This window comes from Boleophthalmus pectinirostris, unplaced genomic scaffold (genome assembly GCF_026225935.1).
Source record: "Boleophthalmus pectinirostris isolate CB_2022bp ecotype Guang Dong unplaced genomic scaffold, ASM2622593v1 HiC_scaffold_3, whole genome shotgun sequence".
Classification (NCBI taxonomy): domain Eukaryota; kingdom Metazoa; phylum Chordata; class Actinopteri; order Gobiiformes; family Gobiidae; genus Boleophthalmus; species Boleophthalmus pectinirostris.
The window spans coordinates 28,253,388-28,269,162 of NW_026571299.1; the positions used below are offsets into that span (position 1 = coordinate 28,253,388).

Consider the following 15,775-nt stretch of genomic DNA (forward strand, 5'->3'; position numbering starts at 1 on the left):
ATCTTCAGTAAAAAAGTGAGGAATGGTAAAGATCAATCAATCCTCACTATACAAACCAGCTTATTATCATAGAAAAAAGTACAGATACTGCTCTAAAATTCTACTTTAAATTGAATGTTCTACATTGTTGTTTTCTTTTACTAAAGTACTAGTTAACTTTTATGGAATTTTAGATCAGTCTTTTGTAAAATAAATACATTAATTAACTTAATTAAAATTTTAAAAGCTAAAAATGACATTTTAAAATCATACACTCTCAAATCTGGACAATCAAAGCCGGGGAAATAGTGTTTTGGATCTCAGATGTACTCTGTAATAGCTACATTTAAAAACCTACAAGTTACCATTACATGGCTAGAATAATCCTCAATTACAAGTAAAGGTTTAAAACAGTTACCTCAGAAATCAAATCAATGAGAGTAACATGAGTATTAGTACCAGTGTGTGAGGTAGAGGTGCCGTTAGAGCCGCTCCCGGACCCAGAGCCTAGGGAACCTCCAGACTCTCCCGATCCAGAGCCCGAGGCATTGGAGCCAGTGCCAGAGCGAGCGTCCTCCTGGAGCAGCAGGTCTAACAGCTCCGAGGAAGTGGACTGAGCGTCATGGTTACCAGAGTCACTCGGACCATCGCCCTGGAAACACATACAGGTGTGAATGATTTTTATTTGATCACAAACACACCTTTAAATCCCTGGTGCATATATACTGTAGGTGTGCAATCGTGATATCTCGATAGACATAGATATAAATAGAGAGAACACAATTTTGAATATTGGACAATGGGCAAATTGTTCATTTTAAATGGTTTGCAGTGGTCCAACATTTTTCTTGATTTTGTTGAGATTGCTAGTGCATTCCTATTAACAATTATTCACAATGAGTTTATAGCGAGCTTTTCACAACGCTCAACCTTATTGTGACTGTAAACTCCCTGCTTCTTATAGTTAGACTAGACTGAAGCAAGGTTGGTGCATCATTTGCTTGGTTTGGAGGTTAAAAAGCTAGAAGGCAGGCAGCACACAGCTGTCTTTTTGACCCCAAGAGCTGTGTCATTAAATGCACTACATCTCGTCACAGCAGAAGTTCCTTCCCACAGGCCATGATCACTTTAAACCACAGCACACACTTTATAAAGTGCTTACTGCAGTATTACTGTATACATTTCACTAAATAATGTTTTAATGGTGTGACTGGATTTGAATGGATGAATGAATGCTGTGCACTCTGAGGTTCCCACACCCTTTTTACAAGGTGTTTTTTTTATACTGCAAATAAACTGAATTGAATCCTGTGTCATATAAAGAGTTTATAGTGCCTCTGACCTGGTTGTTGATCTGCTCGTGGAGGCTCTCACTGAGCTGGTTGGAATTCGGCCTCTCGTTGGGTTTGGGCAGCTCCTCCTGCAGAAGGTTAAGCTGAAGAGGAGAACTGGACCTGGAGCTGGAGAAGAGAGGTCTGGGCCCTGTAGTCTCTTCCTCCTCTCCCACAGAGGAGCCCGCTCTGGGGGAACAGAGCAGCGGCACCTTGGAGAGGAACGTAAGAGGGCGGAGAGGGTGTCATGATTAACCAAATATTAATGGTTTTATATTTAAAGCACATTTTCACATTGTACTTATTTAGGAAAACATTTTAATGTGTACGTACCTAGAGTTTCTAAGTTATTGCAACATTTAGCAGAACTTTAATTTTAGAAACTTGGTGGTTTATAAAGTTATAGGTATTGTGACCATTAGTTACCACATATAGCAATTTTTCACCAATAAAAACAATAGTAATATCACATTACATTTCTAACCCTATAGTTTAAAAATATATACTTACACAAGGCTGATTAGCCCCTAGCAAGCTTTCAAACATTTATTATCCTATTCATGAAAGTGGGCAATCAGTCAATCACTTGCCTCATAATATTGGTAGTAAGTAATTGTAATTAGTAATGTAATGTGAATGTACACTTGTCCATTTTTATTTGACTTCCATACCTGCGGTGGAGCCTGGTTCGGTCCTCCCTGATTCTGGAAGAGTGGAGGTTGAGAGAAGGGCACTGATGCTGGGTTGAAACCTGTCATGGTGAGGGGGGCCTGAGGCAGCATGGAGGGGGCGGACATGGGGTATATGGAGGGGTATCCTGGGGTAAACGTGGGGTAATTGGGGAGCAGAACAGCCATGACAGGTGCTACATAAGGGTTAATACTCTGAGCAGGAGCAATTGGTTGAATATTGCTGAAATTTGGGTGAATATTTGGGATTGTATCCATTTGAATCGGCATATTCGGAGTCTGCATAACATTGAAATTGTAGTTCATTTGACTTTGCTCTGGTTGAAAGACTGTAGGAGTGGGTAAAGTTGTAGTTTGATGTTGCTGCACGTTTTGTGGTCGAATATTTTGTTCCGTGGGACCTGTAGGTTGGTGCGACATTAAAGGAAAGAATGGGGGTTGTAGTTGTGTGGTGTGGCCAAAGGGGGGGACCATCTGCGGTTGTGAGGATTCAGAGGACGGCCAGGAGGAGTCAGGGAGGCGACGTGGAGGTCCGGCAGGAGAGGCGTAACTGTCAGAAGACCCCTGAGGTTTGGGACGCTTGTGACGGGGCTTCCCTCTTCGAGAGCGGTTCAACCCTCCAGCACTGAATGGTCGGAGGTAGTCCCCTGGGAAAAATGTTTTAATATTGTTAAAAATTGTGGAGTTTGGTCTCGGGACTTCCGGTTGGCAGCGGAGCAACATGGCTGACTAATTCCTGAGCTCCTCAGGGCAGAGCAGTTTTCCCCCTTAAATTCAAGTTCGACGGTTACTAATATCTTTGAAAGCATGCGCGGGGGGACCAAGAAAAAGGTAAAAATGCGTGCACCTAAAGAACAGTCAAACTCGGAGGAACAAGACGAGGCACATGCTAACACGGATGAAGATGACGAGGCAACCGAGACAGAGTCACTTCACGAGGGCATTAAAAATATCAGCAAACAGATCAGGGACCTCCGCACAGATCTGAAAGCAGACTTTAACAAATTCAAAGATAATTTCAGACGCGAGTTGAAAGAAGACCTTAACAAACTAAAAGAAGAAACTAACCAGCAGCTAACGGCTAACAAGCTAGCGGTGCAGAACCACGACAAGCGTCTGGACGAAGTTGAGAATCGAGTACAGGGGCTTGAAACTTGGGCTGCGACGGCTTACAGCGCTCTCAGACAGTCCATAGAGGAGCAGAAAAAGCTAACAGATAAGCTAGAGGACTCCCTATCGAGGGCAAGGAGAACCAACATGCGCATATACGGCGAAGTGACAGCGGAGCCATCCAACGAGTGCGCGACCGACTTCAAGAGTTTCAACATAGACCGGTGTAGCTCCATACACCGGAACTATAGGTACTGTCCGTCTCTAAATAGACCCAATTATTTCCTCAAGTTACTGTTCATTCTTTGTTTAATTGCTCTGCATTGGGGTTGCTAATAACGCACACTGGAATGAGTGAAGCTCAATTTGAGTTATTCGCTGATTCTAGTAGGGGGCCCTCCATAAATGCGAGGCTTTCCCCCTCATATGTTTTTGGGAACTAAACCTGAAATCATAGGGAAAATTCTTAAAGAATATTATCAGAGGCTCTATTCACAAGAAGGGACAGTAGATAAACAGTTGATCAGAGATTTCTTATATTCACTAGACCTGCCCAGTATCGGGGAGATCCAAAACAAAATGATAACCAAAGAAATCACAATGGAGGAATTGAATAAGGCCATTGGAAGACTGAAGGCCAACAAAACTCCAGGTGGGGACGGGTTTCCAGCGGAATGGTACCGAAAATTTTGTGAAAAACTAAACCCAATATTAAGATCTCTTAACTGGACATTAAAGGAGGGACAGGTTCCCCCATCCTGGAATGATGCGATTGAATCTTTAATACCTAAGGCTGGGAAGGACAGAGAGAAGTGCTCCAATTTTAGGCCAATTTCAATTTTAAATATAGATTACAAATTATATACCTCAATTATTGCCAGAAGGTTAGAATCATTCATTACAGAGTTGATTGATGAGGATCAATGTGGATTCATGCCGGGTAGACAAACCCAAGACAATATTAGGAGAACACTCCATATACTCCATAAAATACAAAGCAGTAATCTTAGCGCGGCCCTCATAAGTTTGGACGCGGAAAAGGCCTTCGATAGGGTGGGATGGGAATTCTTATACCAGACGTTAGAAAGATTTGGGTTTTACCAAAACTCTATAAAAATCATTAAGACAATTTATCAAGGTCCTACAGCTAGAATAAAAGTAAATGGATCTCTGTCAGACCGCTTCTGCCTTAGTAGAGGAACCAGGGTGGGTTAAGCCCCACCCTCTTCGCTCTGTACATTGAGCCATTAGCTCAGGCAATTCGGCAAGAGGATGGAATAAAAGGTATACTCATTCAGGAAAATGAACACAAAATTAGCCTGTTTGCTGACGATGTCATGTTATACATGAGAGACCTGGACAATTCTCTCCCAAAGCTTTTGGAAGTAATAAGAAAAATCCATGAATGTTCTGGATACAAGTTGAACATCGATAAGACTCAACTGATCAAATTCAATTACTCACCTAGTGAGGAAATTCAAAAGGAATTTAATGTTAATTGGAGAACAAAATCTATAAAATATCTGGGTGTGAATATTCCAAAATGACCCGAGTCACTCTCCAAAATAAATTATGACCCTCTGACTGACACTATCAGAAACGACTTGGGCAGATGGTCAATTTACCCACTAGATTTTAGTAGCAGGATAAGCGTAATTAAAATGAATATACTCCCTAGGTTACTATACTTATACTTATAAATCCCTCCCAATAGAAATTCATGCTCAGCAATTTGCAGTTTGGGATAAAATGGTTTCAAGATTCATATGGGGTGGAAAAAAAGCAAGAATACGTTTTTCCACTTTGCAGCTGCCCAAAAATAGAGGTGGAATGGCTCTGCCAAACTTAAAACTATATTTTCAAGCTGCACAAGTGCGCCCTCTAGTTCGCTGGTGTGATAATTCATACTCTGCGGGGTGGAAGAACATTGAGACCAACATACAGGGCTATGCTGTCCAAACTTTGCTAGGAGAGAACAGTATACCTGACACAATTAAAACTAAACTTAACCCGGTAACCATATTTTCTTTGGAAATGTGGTTCTCTCTAATGAAACAATTAGACCTAAAGAATAGTCAGAGGATGTTGAGATGGATAGCCCTAGACAAGGACTTTAGGCCCGGGATATATGACTCTGTTTTCAAACAATGGATGGCCAGAGGTTTAACAGCTCTTTGCCTGATTATCAAAAATGAGGAGGTAAAGAGCTTTCAGGAGTTGAAAAAATCATTTAATCTAAACAATCAGGACTTCTTCAGATACCTACAATTAAGGCATTATTACAACACAGAGATTAAGAAGAGGTCTTTGGGCAAGGTCAATCCAGTTATTGAAATAATGTGTGGTGCCCATCATAATAAAAACAGTAAGATTGTGTCAAAACTTTATGATGGTTTGATGGAGAATCTGAATGTGTCTTCACTATATGTGAAAACAAAGTGGGAACAGGAGTTAAGAATATTGATTACAGAAGATCATTGGTATCAAATGTGTAAATCACTCCAAATTTGTACAAGTTCACAGCAGTGGCGGGAATTTAATTGGAAATGCTTGATAAGATTCTTCATCACACCCCATATTAAAAGTAAACATCTTGGAATCCAACAGGCTTGTTGGAGGAACTGTGGTCACTTGGATGCAAACCACTCACACATCTTTTGGACTTGCCCGAAGATCCAAGTCTTCTGGTTGGAAATCAACAAACTGCTTCAAAAAGTCCTGGGATACAACATTCCCAACAAATGCACTGCTATGTACTTGGGAGACATGGCAGATTATGTACAAAAGGAGGACGTTTATCTAACAAAGATTTTATTGACGGCAGCTAGAAAGGCCATTACAAAACTTTGGCTTAACCCGGTTGCTCCAAATCAACGACAATGGATAAACATTGTAGAGAATATTCACCTCATGGAAAAGTTAACTCATAACATCAGATTGAAGGCCACTAAATTTAAGAAGCTCTGGGGGAAGTGGATTTCATTTAGGAGCTATGGAATTTGAATAATCTTTTATGACACTGAAATTATAATGTTGGTCAATGCATATTTTTCTTTGCACTGGTAATACTCCTCCCAATACCTCATGTTCTCTATTGTTTTATGTTGTTACCTTTTCTTTTCTTTTTTTTTTTATATTTTCTATTAAGCAAATAAAAATAAAGTTGCAAAAAAAAAAAAAAATTGTGGAGTTTGTAAGTTTTGAGTCAGTTTTAAGTATGCCAAAAACCCCTCCTATGCCCTAAAACAAAGTAACAAAGCTGGACCTAATGAGCTGGCCAAACAGAACAAAAGGATGCGACACCAGGCCGACCCAGTATAGGGCCGTAGAAACCAGTGCTGACATTAACCTAAAAGGAAAAACATCTCCATATTAACAGTACCAAAGAAAAAGGCAAACACACATTCAGATTCCCTGATTTCTCAAAATGACTTTCTAACACCCACTCTTCATATTGGTCTGACTCTGTCATGTCATGTCTCAAGTTACCATATTTTCCACACTATTGGGCACTCTGGATTATAAGGCGCACTGTTACTGAATGGTCTATTTTCAAACTTGTTTCAGAAATAAACAGCACCCGACTTTAAACGAAACACAACAGTTAGATGGGTCAGTGGGACTTTGTTTGGCACGTTCATGGTGACTCTGGGCTTTGCTCAGTTGTGGCGTGTAGGGAGGGTGGAGTCTGGGACCGTTGGATTGTTGGCGTGTTCGCAATGACTCAGTTGTTCAGTTGTGGCTAGAAGTGGCACATTGCACTCGCTTTTTCGGTTGGTTCCTCCGTTCCATTCCTCGTCGGCGTGGAGTGATGAGTGTGGCTGTGAGTGTGTTTCGCTGTGTGGTCGCTGTCTGCTCTGTGCGTGTTTGCGTGCGCTGCGGGTGGTGTCGCAGTCGTTTTTTGATGGGATTGGAGACTTAAGAGCGCGCCCAATCACTCACTTAGAAGCCACTTAAAAGATTTTTTTAAATATGTCAGATGGTATAGTTGTAGCTGCAACACATTACATGTGCAGCTTGCCAACAGAAAAATCCCACACACTCACAAAATGTGAATAAAAATACTCAAGTTATAGAATTTATCTCTACCCATATCATCAATATGCAAAATTTCAGTAGTCAATTTTAGAAGTCAGCTCTACTTTGTCAGCTTTCTTCTCCACAAACTGCCACTTAACTGATGTAGAACTATGATGCATATTTAGCACAGGTACTACCCACCAAACCAAGGAATAATTAGAAAAACATGTTTTAAAATCTTTTAGTATAATATAGTACAGTATAATATACGACTTAATACCTGGATGGTGTGAATGAGCCATGGAACTGTTGTCCAGTTGCAGATAGGAGCTGTATGGACTCTGTAGGATCCTGTGTTTGAATCTATCCACATACTCCTGCTCCTCCTTCTGTGTGTGAGCCGACAGCACCTCTTTGGTCAGACCCACAAACCGGCGCTCCTCCGTGGCCGTAGAGGGAGCGGGGCGTGTGGGGGGTGGGGCTGTTTCAGTTGGCTCACTGCCCATTGGTGCATCCTCCAATGCTGTGGCTTCTGTGGGGGGAGCCAGAGCAAACAAGTGTTACACCTATGGATGTAATGATGTCCAATTTTCATAGTATCATCACAATTACAATATTTTGGACAGGCTAACAGAATTGTAAATCTGCTTTGTTTATGACCGTAATAATTAACGCCAAATGACCAACATTAAAGCAGCACTGTGGTTGGCTGCGCTTGTACAGTCCACCCCAGTTTCACTTCACCACCTGAAAATTTTGTGCAATAAAAGGACATTTTAATTTCTCTGTTTTAGAACAAAACAGATTCTTGTGAGCTTTAAACCATGTTACAATGCTGCCTTCTCTTCAAAAATACAAATATAAAAACACACATCTGAGTAACCTTTTATTATTTATCTTCATCTCCAAACCCCAAAATGCTCTGTTCCACCTTGTGATGTCATGACGCGGTAGTTTAAGTTATCAAATACCTTTTACGTTTTGTTTAGTGGAGATTGTCAATTTCAACCTTGGAATTTCCAAAATGATTCTAGTGAAGGTCTATAGTTTCAAAACACAGTAAAGCACTTCCTGTATTACCACATGGCATCACAAGGTGGTTCAGGGAGTTCTGTCTGAGAGAAAAAGTCATGTTTAACACATAAATCACACAAATTTTTAGCCTGTGTAAATGAAACAAAATAAATTCCAGGTATGTTTTTGATGAGGAAACATAACATAGATCTGAAAATTGTATTATATGGACTCTTTAATGTATCTGGATATTAGTCAAATAATTTGTGAGAGCAACAGATGAGTGAGATTTAAATAACTACTTCATCTGCTGTTGTCTATACTTAAATGGTCCTCTTGTTTTTTTAGCTGTTGCTCCAAGTAAAGCACTTCTTGTGGGGCATAGGTGTGGATTTTTACACATACATTTGTTAGTGAACTCACACTACAAACAATAGCATAAAATTTTCTTCACATATGTTAATGTATGACCTAGTGGTTCGGTAGTGATGACAAATTCTATCACATGGCTTGGCCAACAAATCAGGAATTTCTAAGCATTAACAGATACCAATATTTAAGTTTTAATTCCACAGCAAGGGCCACACATTTTTATCAATTTGTGATCTTTTCACTTTTGTAAACGTAACAAAAACAAAATTTATAAAATAATTTGTTACATGTATGTGTAAACATAGGCAAATAAGAAAAAGGGCCATCCCTAGAAAAAATACATACCGAAATGAGACCCATTTTGTATGTTAAAGTTGATTAAAAAAAATGTACTGTGTTAAATTAAATCGGAATATAAGATGACAGGGAACCAATACATGATCTATTACATTTTCCAGTATGGACCCGGTATCCACACCGACAGTACTGACCTGACTCTGGCTGGGGTACATGTACTATGGTGCTGCTGTAGGAACATTGACTGGTCACGGACACCACACTCATGGCTTTAGTGGAGAGAGATGAGAGATTTGTGAGAGGAGCACCCACTACTGCTGCGGCGGAGGGAGTGACCGAAACAGCAGAGTCCAGGACCACTGAGGGAGGGGGGGGACAAAGAAGGGAAGAGATTTATGAAAATACAAGTCAAATCCTTCTATTACAAATATTGTTTAAAAAAAATATAGTACTATTAGTACTTGCTTTCCGGTATTAAAGCGCATTTGAAAGTAAATCTTAAGGCTGTACCTTCTTTTGTGTTCTATTTTATTTTGCTTCATTACAGATATAATATAAAAGCAGCTCTAATGATAAAAGTAAGGCCACTGGTTGTTGTCTGCATTTAATAATGAAGTGCACCGTTAGCATGCTTATGTTTGTTAGCATTATTGTGATGACAAAACTCCACTGTGGCTTCTAGAAGTTTAGAAAACTGCTTATAAACTAATCATAAATAACTAAGATGTTACGGGTTTATATTTTTAAGAAGAAAATAAAAAGGTACAGCACCTTTAACTATATATTTCAGTCACATACCTAAGTAAGGGCAAGACACTGTAGTCACAGCTGCTGTGGGGCAAACTGACAGACACATGTCTTCTCTCCAGTGTGAATTAATTAATCACACTGAGTGTAGGTGGTCGAAGAGTGGTCAGCAGGGGCTCTGCTATTAAATTTGCCACATGTGTTCAAAATGGCACCTTTTAACTAGAAACTGACAGTTGTGACATAGTTCTTTTACCATCAGAGGCGGCCTGAGCAGCGTCAGCAGTTCCTGTAGGTTTATCATCTTCTGAAGTAGAGGACGACGAAGAGCCTAAAGAATTTGATTCATTCTTTCTTTTCAGTGCAGACCCAGTACAGCTCTCCAGATACCTACAGACAGGACAGTAACATCAATTTTAGAGAAAAGGATGCAGGGGGTGCAGAGGAGTAGGTCAGATGGAGCAGAGGGTGCAGAAGAGAGGGACATACAGAGCAGAGGGTGCAGAGGAGAGGGACATACAGAGCAGAGGGTGCAGAGGAGAGGGACATACAGAGCAGAGGGTGCAGAGGACAGGGTTAGACAGAGCAGAGGGCGCAGAGGAGAGGGTTAGACAGAGCAGAGGGCGCAGAGGAGAGGGTTAGACAGAGCAGAGGGCGCAGAGGAGAGGGTTAGACAGAGCAGAGGGTGCAGAGGAGAGGGTTAGACGGAGCAGAGGAGGATATTGACCTTATGATGTTGTCCACACAGTTGATTTGTTGGTAGGAGGGGATGTGGGCCTGTTTCCTTCCCTCCTCTGGATCTCGAACCTCAGCGTTTGATGTAGCAGGAGGCAGATTTGCTGCTATTATAATATTATAATATAATATTATAATAAAATAGATACATATAAATATGAAATAAATATAATATATATATTATATATCATATTATTAAAATATATTATAAAATAAATATAATATATTATAATTAGGGCCGGGCATGCTAATGCGTTAATTTAGCATTAACAAATTAATTATCGCCGACAACTGTCATCTCAAACTTTGTTCCGGCCACCGAAGGTCCTGCAGGTGTTTCTTTAGTTCAGTGCTGCAGGGGGAGTCACTGATTTACCCAGATACCACTGGAAGAAAAATTGTGACTGGGCCATTTCCATTCCATTATATTAACCCTTTGTTTCCCAAGAAATATTAGTCCAAGTTTATAACAATGATCTAGAAATTATTAGTAGTATAGTGTTTATTACTCACTGCATAAAAAATATTGAAAAAATGTATTAGTATTACAAAAATTCATTCAGTATTTTTTCTTGAGCCTTCACTGAATACCTTGAAGGCCCTGAGAGTTCCCCTCTGAAAGAAATGCTGTTTGCACAACAAATGTGTGGCTCTTTCGTTTACATTTGAAAAAAGTGCGCTATATGCCACTTTTTAATTCATTAATTGGTTTTGCATATAACATGTGATTAATCGCAATTAATCACACTCGAACTCATGCAATTAATTTTAAAAATTTTTGCCCAGCCCTAATTATAATAAAATTATAATTAAAAATATTATATTACTGAGTCAAAACCAGGTTTAGTCCTTGTTTAAATCTGGAGTTCGTTTCTGGTTACGCTTTACATCGGTCCCAAGTCAAAAGAAAGTTAGAGTTGAAGATACTTTTGCTTTAATAATATTAAAAATCTGATTAATTTATATTAATATCTGACTACATGTACATGCTCTTGCCATCTGCACTTTACTGTATAATGAGTTACCTAGAGTGAATTTCCCAACGGAGATAAAAATTTTAAACTCAATGTCACATCTTTGGATAGATGGTTCTTAATTGTAGTCTAGCCCTTGTTTAATTAGTCCTTTCCTTTTGTTTGTGTTAAGAAGCAAGACCAAAATGAACTTTTGATGAAAGAACAGTCTGTATGTTTAATACCTGTGGCTGGTTTCCCAAGAACTGTGACTTTATGGGTGGAGTCGAAATAAGCCTGCTGCCCCCAGCTCTTCACCCGGTTCACATCTGCACACAGCTGCTGCAGCGTCATCTACAAGACACAGAAGGTTAAAGCCTTAAAAATATTTATTTGAAATGCACAGTTGGAAATTAAGTGTTTCTACTGTAATTGTTGGCTTGAAAAGAACGGGGAGACACTGAGCAACTTTTTTTTCTCCACTCTGAATGCGATGAATTGCATGATTATTTCAGATGAAGCCATCATTAAAACCTACTACTGAAAAGGCACAAATTATTTTTAATATTATATTATATTATTATTATTATTATTATTATTATTATAAGACTCTTAATCTTTGCAGAAGGGACAAAAATATACAAATCTGATCAACTATTTTGAGTGTACTTTCTGTAACAGTCTCACCGGCTCCCTGTGAGAGTCCTCCCACAGGTTTCCATTGCTGTCGCTGGAAGACGCCACACTGATGTAATGTTCATGAGAGCCGTTACTGCCCAGACTCCCGTACCCACTCGAGCCGTTATTGTGCACAGGCTAAGCAGGAAAGAGGCAGATGGTATTTTAAAGAATATTCAGAAAAAACATGGTAAGAAGAGATGTTGTAACAATGTAAATTTAAGTAATACATTTATGCAAGAGATGAACTTGTCTTGTATTTAATAAAAAAATATAAGAAAATTCAAAGTATCAATCCATTTACCTATTCCAATTTTGCACTGATTAAAACAGAAAAAAAAAAAAAAATCAAAAATATATATATATATATATATTTAATTATCTTTTTAAATACTTTGCGACAAGAAAGATGGTATTAAAAACTTTGGAAATAAGATGTGCTTAATGTAATCTGTAGAATTCTCATTCCATTTAAATAAACTTTAAACTGCAACTCTTGTGTAAACTGATATTTGTCTTTGTGTATCTAAAAATAAATATTACCTGTAGAAAGAGTTTGTAGATCTTGGCCTGCAGATCTTTGATTTCTTCATAAGGGACCAGATCATCATTTGTACGGGCAGCAAACACATCCTCATTCAGGGGACTCCTACAATTTAGAAAAAAAGCCTTTAATAAAAAACAAAACAAAATGCAACATATTATACACAGTCAGTGAGGCATAAACTACCAATTTTTCTGGTTAGAACTTAAAAAAAAAAAGATGCACTACGCATACCATGCTTTTCTAAACAAAGCTTGGCATTGTGTGTTAATATAAACATTTATATGTTATTTATATGTTTATAGTATAGCATGTTTAGTACAGTAAAATTGCATTGCAGTTGAAGAATTCTTGAAAAATTGACAATAAGACCTTTTACAATTTTTCAAGAGTTCCTTAAATGGTACCATACAAAACTCAAATTTACCAAACAACCAGAACAGGGCAGTCCTGATATTTTTCACTTTATTATAGTAAAAAAAAAAAGATGGATTCTCGCAATATTTTTGAGGTCACAAACTTATGAAAATCTATCTGGGCGAAGTACTCCAACGAATGAAAACAAACATGGCAATGCAGACAGACACATTTCAGCCAAATTTTGTCAATTTCTTTTGTATGAAAAACATGCAGACGGTAGAGATGCGCGGATTGCGGTTACAACCACGGTATCCGCGGTTAATCCGCGGGTCGGGCGGATGACGTGACGAAAAATTATATTTTAATTAAATTCGGGCGGGTGGCGGTTTAACTAGTTAAAAAAAAAAAAAAAAAAAAAAAAGTTATTGTTAGTATTGTTGCCTACATCTGAAAAGACGAGTCTCATTGTCTATGCTTGTAGTATGAAGTGTACGTCATATCCTTAATTAGCCCATTTGACCTCGTTTTTATGTTCTGAAGGTTAAGGTTGTGTCGGGTTATTGATAGCCTAAGGTTTACGAGGCACATATTATATGCAGTTTATTTTATTATTTCTAATTTATTTCAGCTGTTTGCCAACACATAAGTGGCTATAGGGCCATATTTATTTAGTTATGCATATTTTTTCTTGCCTATTTCAATTGGCATATAAAGAGGGCATTTCCTGATTTCAATAAAGGTTCATCTGGATGAGATGATCTGTCCATTTTGTTTCGATATCAGTTATATTTTAAAACACGCAGACATTATAGCGCAGACTGCCACTCGGGGTTTTTAAAACTTAAAGAAAGACCGATGGAGTGAGGCTATGACTTTGAAATAACATCGTGCAATGGCAGAATGTTCAGAATGTAACAACATCCAACACGAAGGCAAGAAGGTTCAAAAATAGCCTAGTCGGAAAACGTTGTCAATTAATTAGCTGTGCAAGAAAACCAGGTAAGTTTGGGGTTGTTACGGACAATTAAGAATGCAAACATACACGCTGAGCGAATTCTGGAATGAATGAGCTACAGAGTTTGCATTTTTATCGAGGCTCCTTAGTTTGTTTGCTGTATGATTGTTCTAAAATCTAAAATCAAACGGCGGATGGCGGGCGGGTGCGGTTTTGAAAACCTTCGGTGCAAAATGGACAGCGGGCGGATGATGAGTTTTGTGTCGCGGTTGCGGATGAAAAAACAGCCCATCTGCGCATCTCTAGCAGACGGTAAGCAGCTGTGAAGGGAAAGATGTCTGCTTTTCTCTCAACTGGATATAACAAACGTTTGAATCCGATTAAAGTGCCTCAACAGCAGAACAAGCTGAAAAATTAAATAGTCATCATGATGCTCTGTGTTTTCAGATCGCCTTCAGTGAGAGCCGTTCCAGACTGAATTGTGTTCTACACATTAGAGTGACACACATTAATCTGGCAGGAGCCAGGTTAATAGTAAATTGGGGTGAAAACATAACATACTAAAGCATCAACAGTTAGGTTTTTGCAAAAGCAAAAAGTGAAAGGAATTGAAAACATTGATGAGGTGCTTACGTTCGGACTTTGTGGCGCCCGATGATGAAGGCAACCTTACGGCTCCAGGGATTGATGAAGCTGGACCAGCTGGTGTCCAGGGTCACATAGTCTCCATTCTGACAGCGCAGACGCATAGGGGAGTGCTCAAAGGGAGGCTGCCCTGCATACTTCAGCACTGTGCACAGGAGACAAGGGTTTAGCCAGGTTTTACCATTATGGGAATTTTAAGAGCAACATCTCACTTCCTGATTTAGAGTATAAAAACTTTTATGATTTCGATTCATACAGCACACATTTAACCAAGAGCCACATTTTACAACATATCTGCAATGAGCAAAAACTAGTTGTGCACAACTACATGTGGGGGGAAAAAAAAATCTCTTATTAAGGATATTTCTCTTATTTTTTGTGCTTGTACCTTTTCGGTGCATAGACAGCATGAGTGGGCGGTCATCTGGGTGGATAGAGGTGAGCAGAGAGGTCCCGATCAGATCCTGAGGCAGGTAACCCAACAACGGCACCGCTCTGAAACCAGAAATTAAAATTATTAACTAATGAACTATAAATATCAAACCATTCAAGTACTAATGTAGAACTGACCGATCATCCACTTCCAGGAACACACAGCCAGGGGAGTGAGTGGTGGTGAAGATTCTCTTGTCCATTGGGATACGAGGAGCTGAAAAACATTTAGATTGAATAAATGACAGTGCCACTTTGACTCAAAATCATGTAACTTTATTGTGGAAGGTGTGCCACAAGCTTGTCTCAGAAGGGATGTAATTACTTTTGTCTGGAATGTTATGGTATTAAACAAGCTTTCTTTACATGAGCAGAGTCGCCTCTGCACTAGCCTGTAATTTGGCCTGATCTCCATGGAGAAAAGTTGACGCTACCTTTATCTATCTATCCTGCATTTTAAAATGTTAATATATTTTAATGGCACTGATTACAGGCAAAGCATGTCCATGAACAAGCAGAGTTGCTCAGTCTCACCTTCATATCCAGAGATGATTCTTTCGGCCAGAGCCAAACAGCAGGGCTCCTCCTCCTCCGCCCCAGTCCCCTGCACCTTCAGCAGATACGGAGTGATCCTGAATGGGTTGTACCGCATCTCGCCTTCGCGATCCTTCCCTCCTCTAGAACAAACAAATATAAACAAAGCATAGTTTGGCCATGATCCTTTGAATCTTTTTTTCAAATGTAGTTCTGGTTTTGTAAGAGCATTTTTTTTGGCAGATTACTTAAACAACTGGGATTGTTAAGTGGCCACAGTGTTTGTGTTTCCCATTCATTAAGGACACTACGGTGGTCTCCAAATCATATCCAAATCATGTTACCATTTTTCAGATAAAGAACTGCACTATGACAAGAAT

At 39.3% G+C, this 15,775-nt stretch overlaps 1 protein-coding gene across 4 annotated transcripts in view; it reads right to left on the minus strand.

Annotated features, from left to right (window-relative positions):
- per3 (period circadian clock 3) overlaps positions 1–15,775 on the minus strand; it is a 33,707-nt gene that overhangs the window by 3,781 nt on the left and 14,151 nt on the right. For 2 of the 4 annotated variants that reach the window (XM_055160897.1, XM_055160896.1), the window contains exons 7-20: positions 15,396–15,538; positions 15,000–15,078; positions 14,818–14,924; positions 14,418–14,574; positions 12,469–12,574; positions 11,935–12,063; positions 11,493–11,601; positions 10,287–10,398; positions 9,816–9,949; positions 9,007–9,171; positions 7,410–7,661; positions 1,982–2,646; positions 1,322–1,522; positions 439–631 (exon numbers count right to left, since the gene is read on the minus strand). In XM_055160897.1, the coding sequence (XP_055016872.1) occupies positions 439–631; positions 1,322–1,522; positions 1,982–2,646; positions 7,410–7,661; positions 9,007–9,171; positions 9,816–9,949; positions 10,287–10,398; positions 11,493–11,601; positions 11,935–12,063; positions 12,469–12,574; positions 14,418–14,574; positions 14,818–14,924; positions 15,000–15,078; positions 15,396–15,538 (2,552 nt within the window). Of the gene's footprint in view, positions 1–438; positions 632–1,321; positions 1,523–1,981; positions 2,647–7,409; positions 7,662–9,006; positions 9,172–9,815; positions 9,950–10,286; positions 10,402–11,492; positions 11,602–11,934; positions 12,064–12,468; positions 12,575–14,417; positions 14,575–14,817; positions 14,925–14,999; positions 15,079–15,395; positions 15,539–15,775 lie in introns of all 4 variants that reach the window. The other 2 variants (XM_055160895.1, XM_055160894.1) reach the window with 1 other exon arrangement.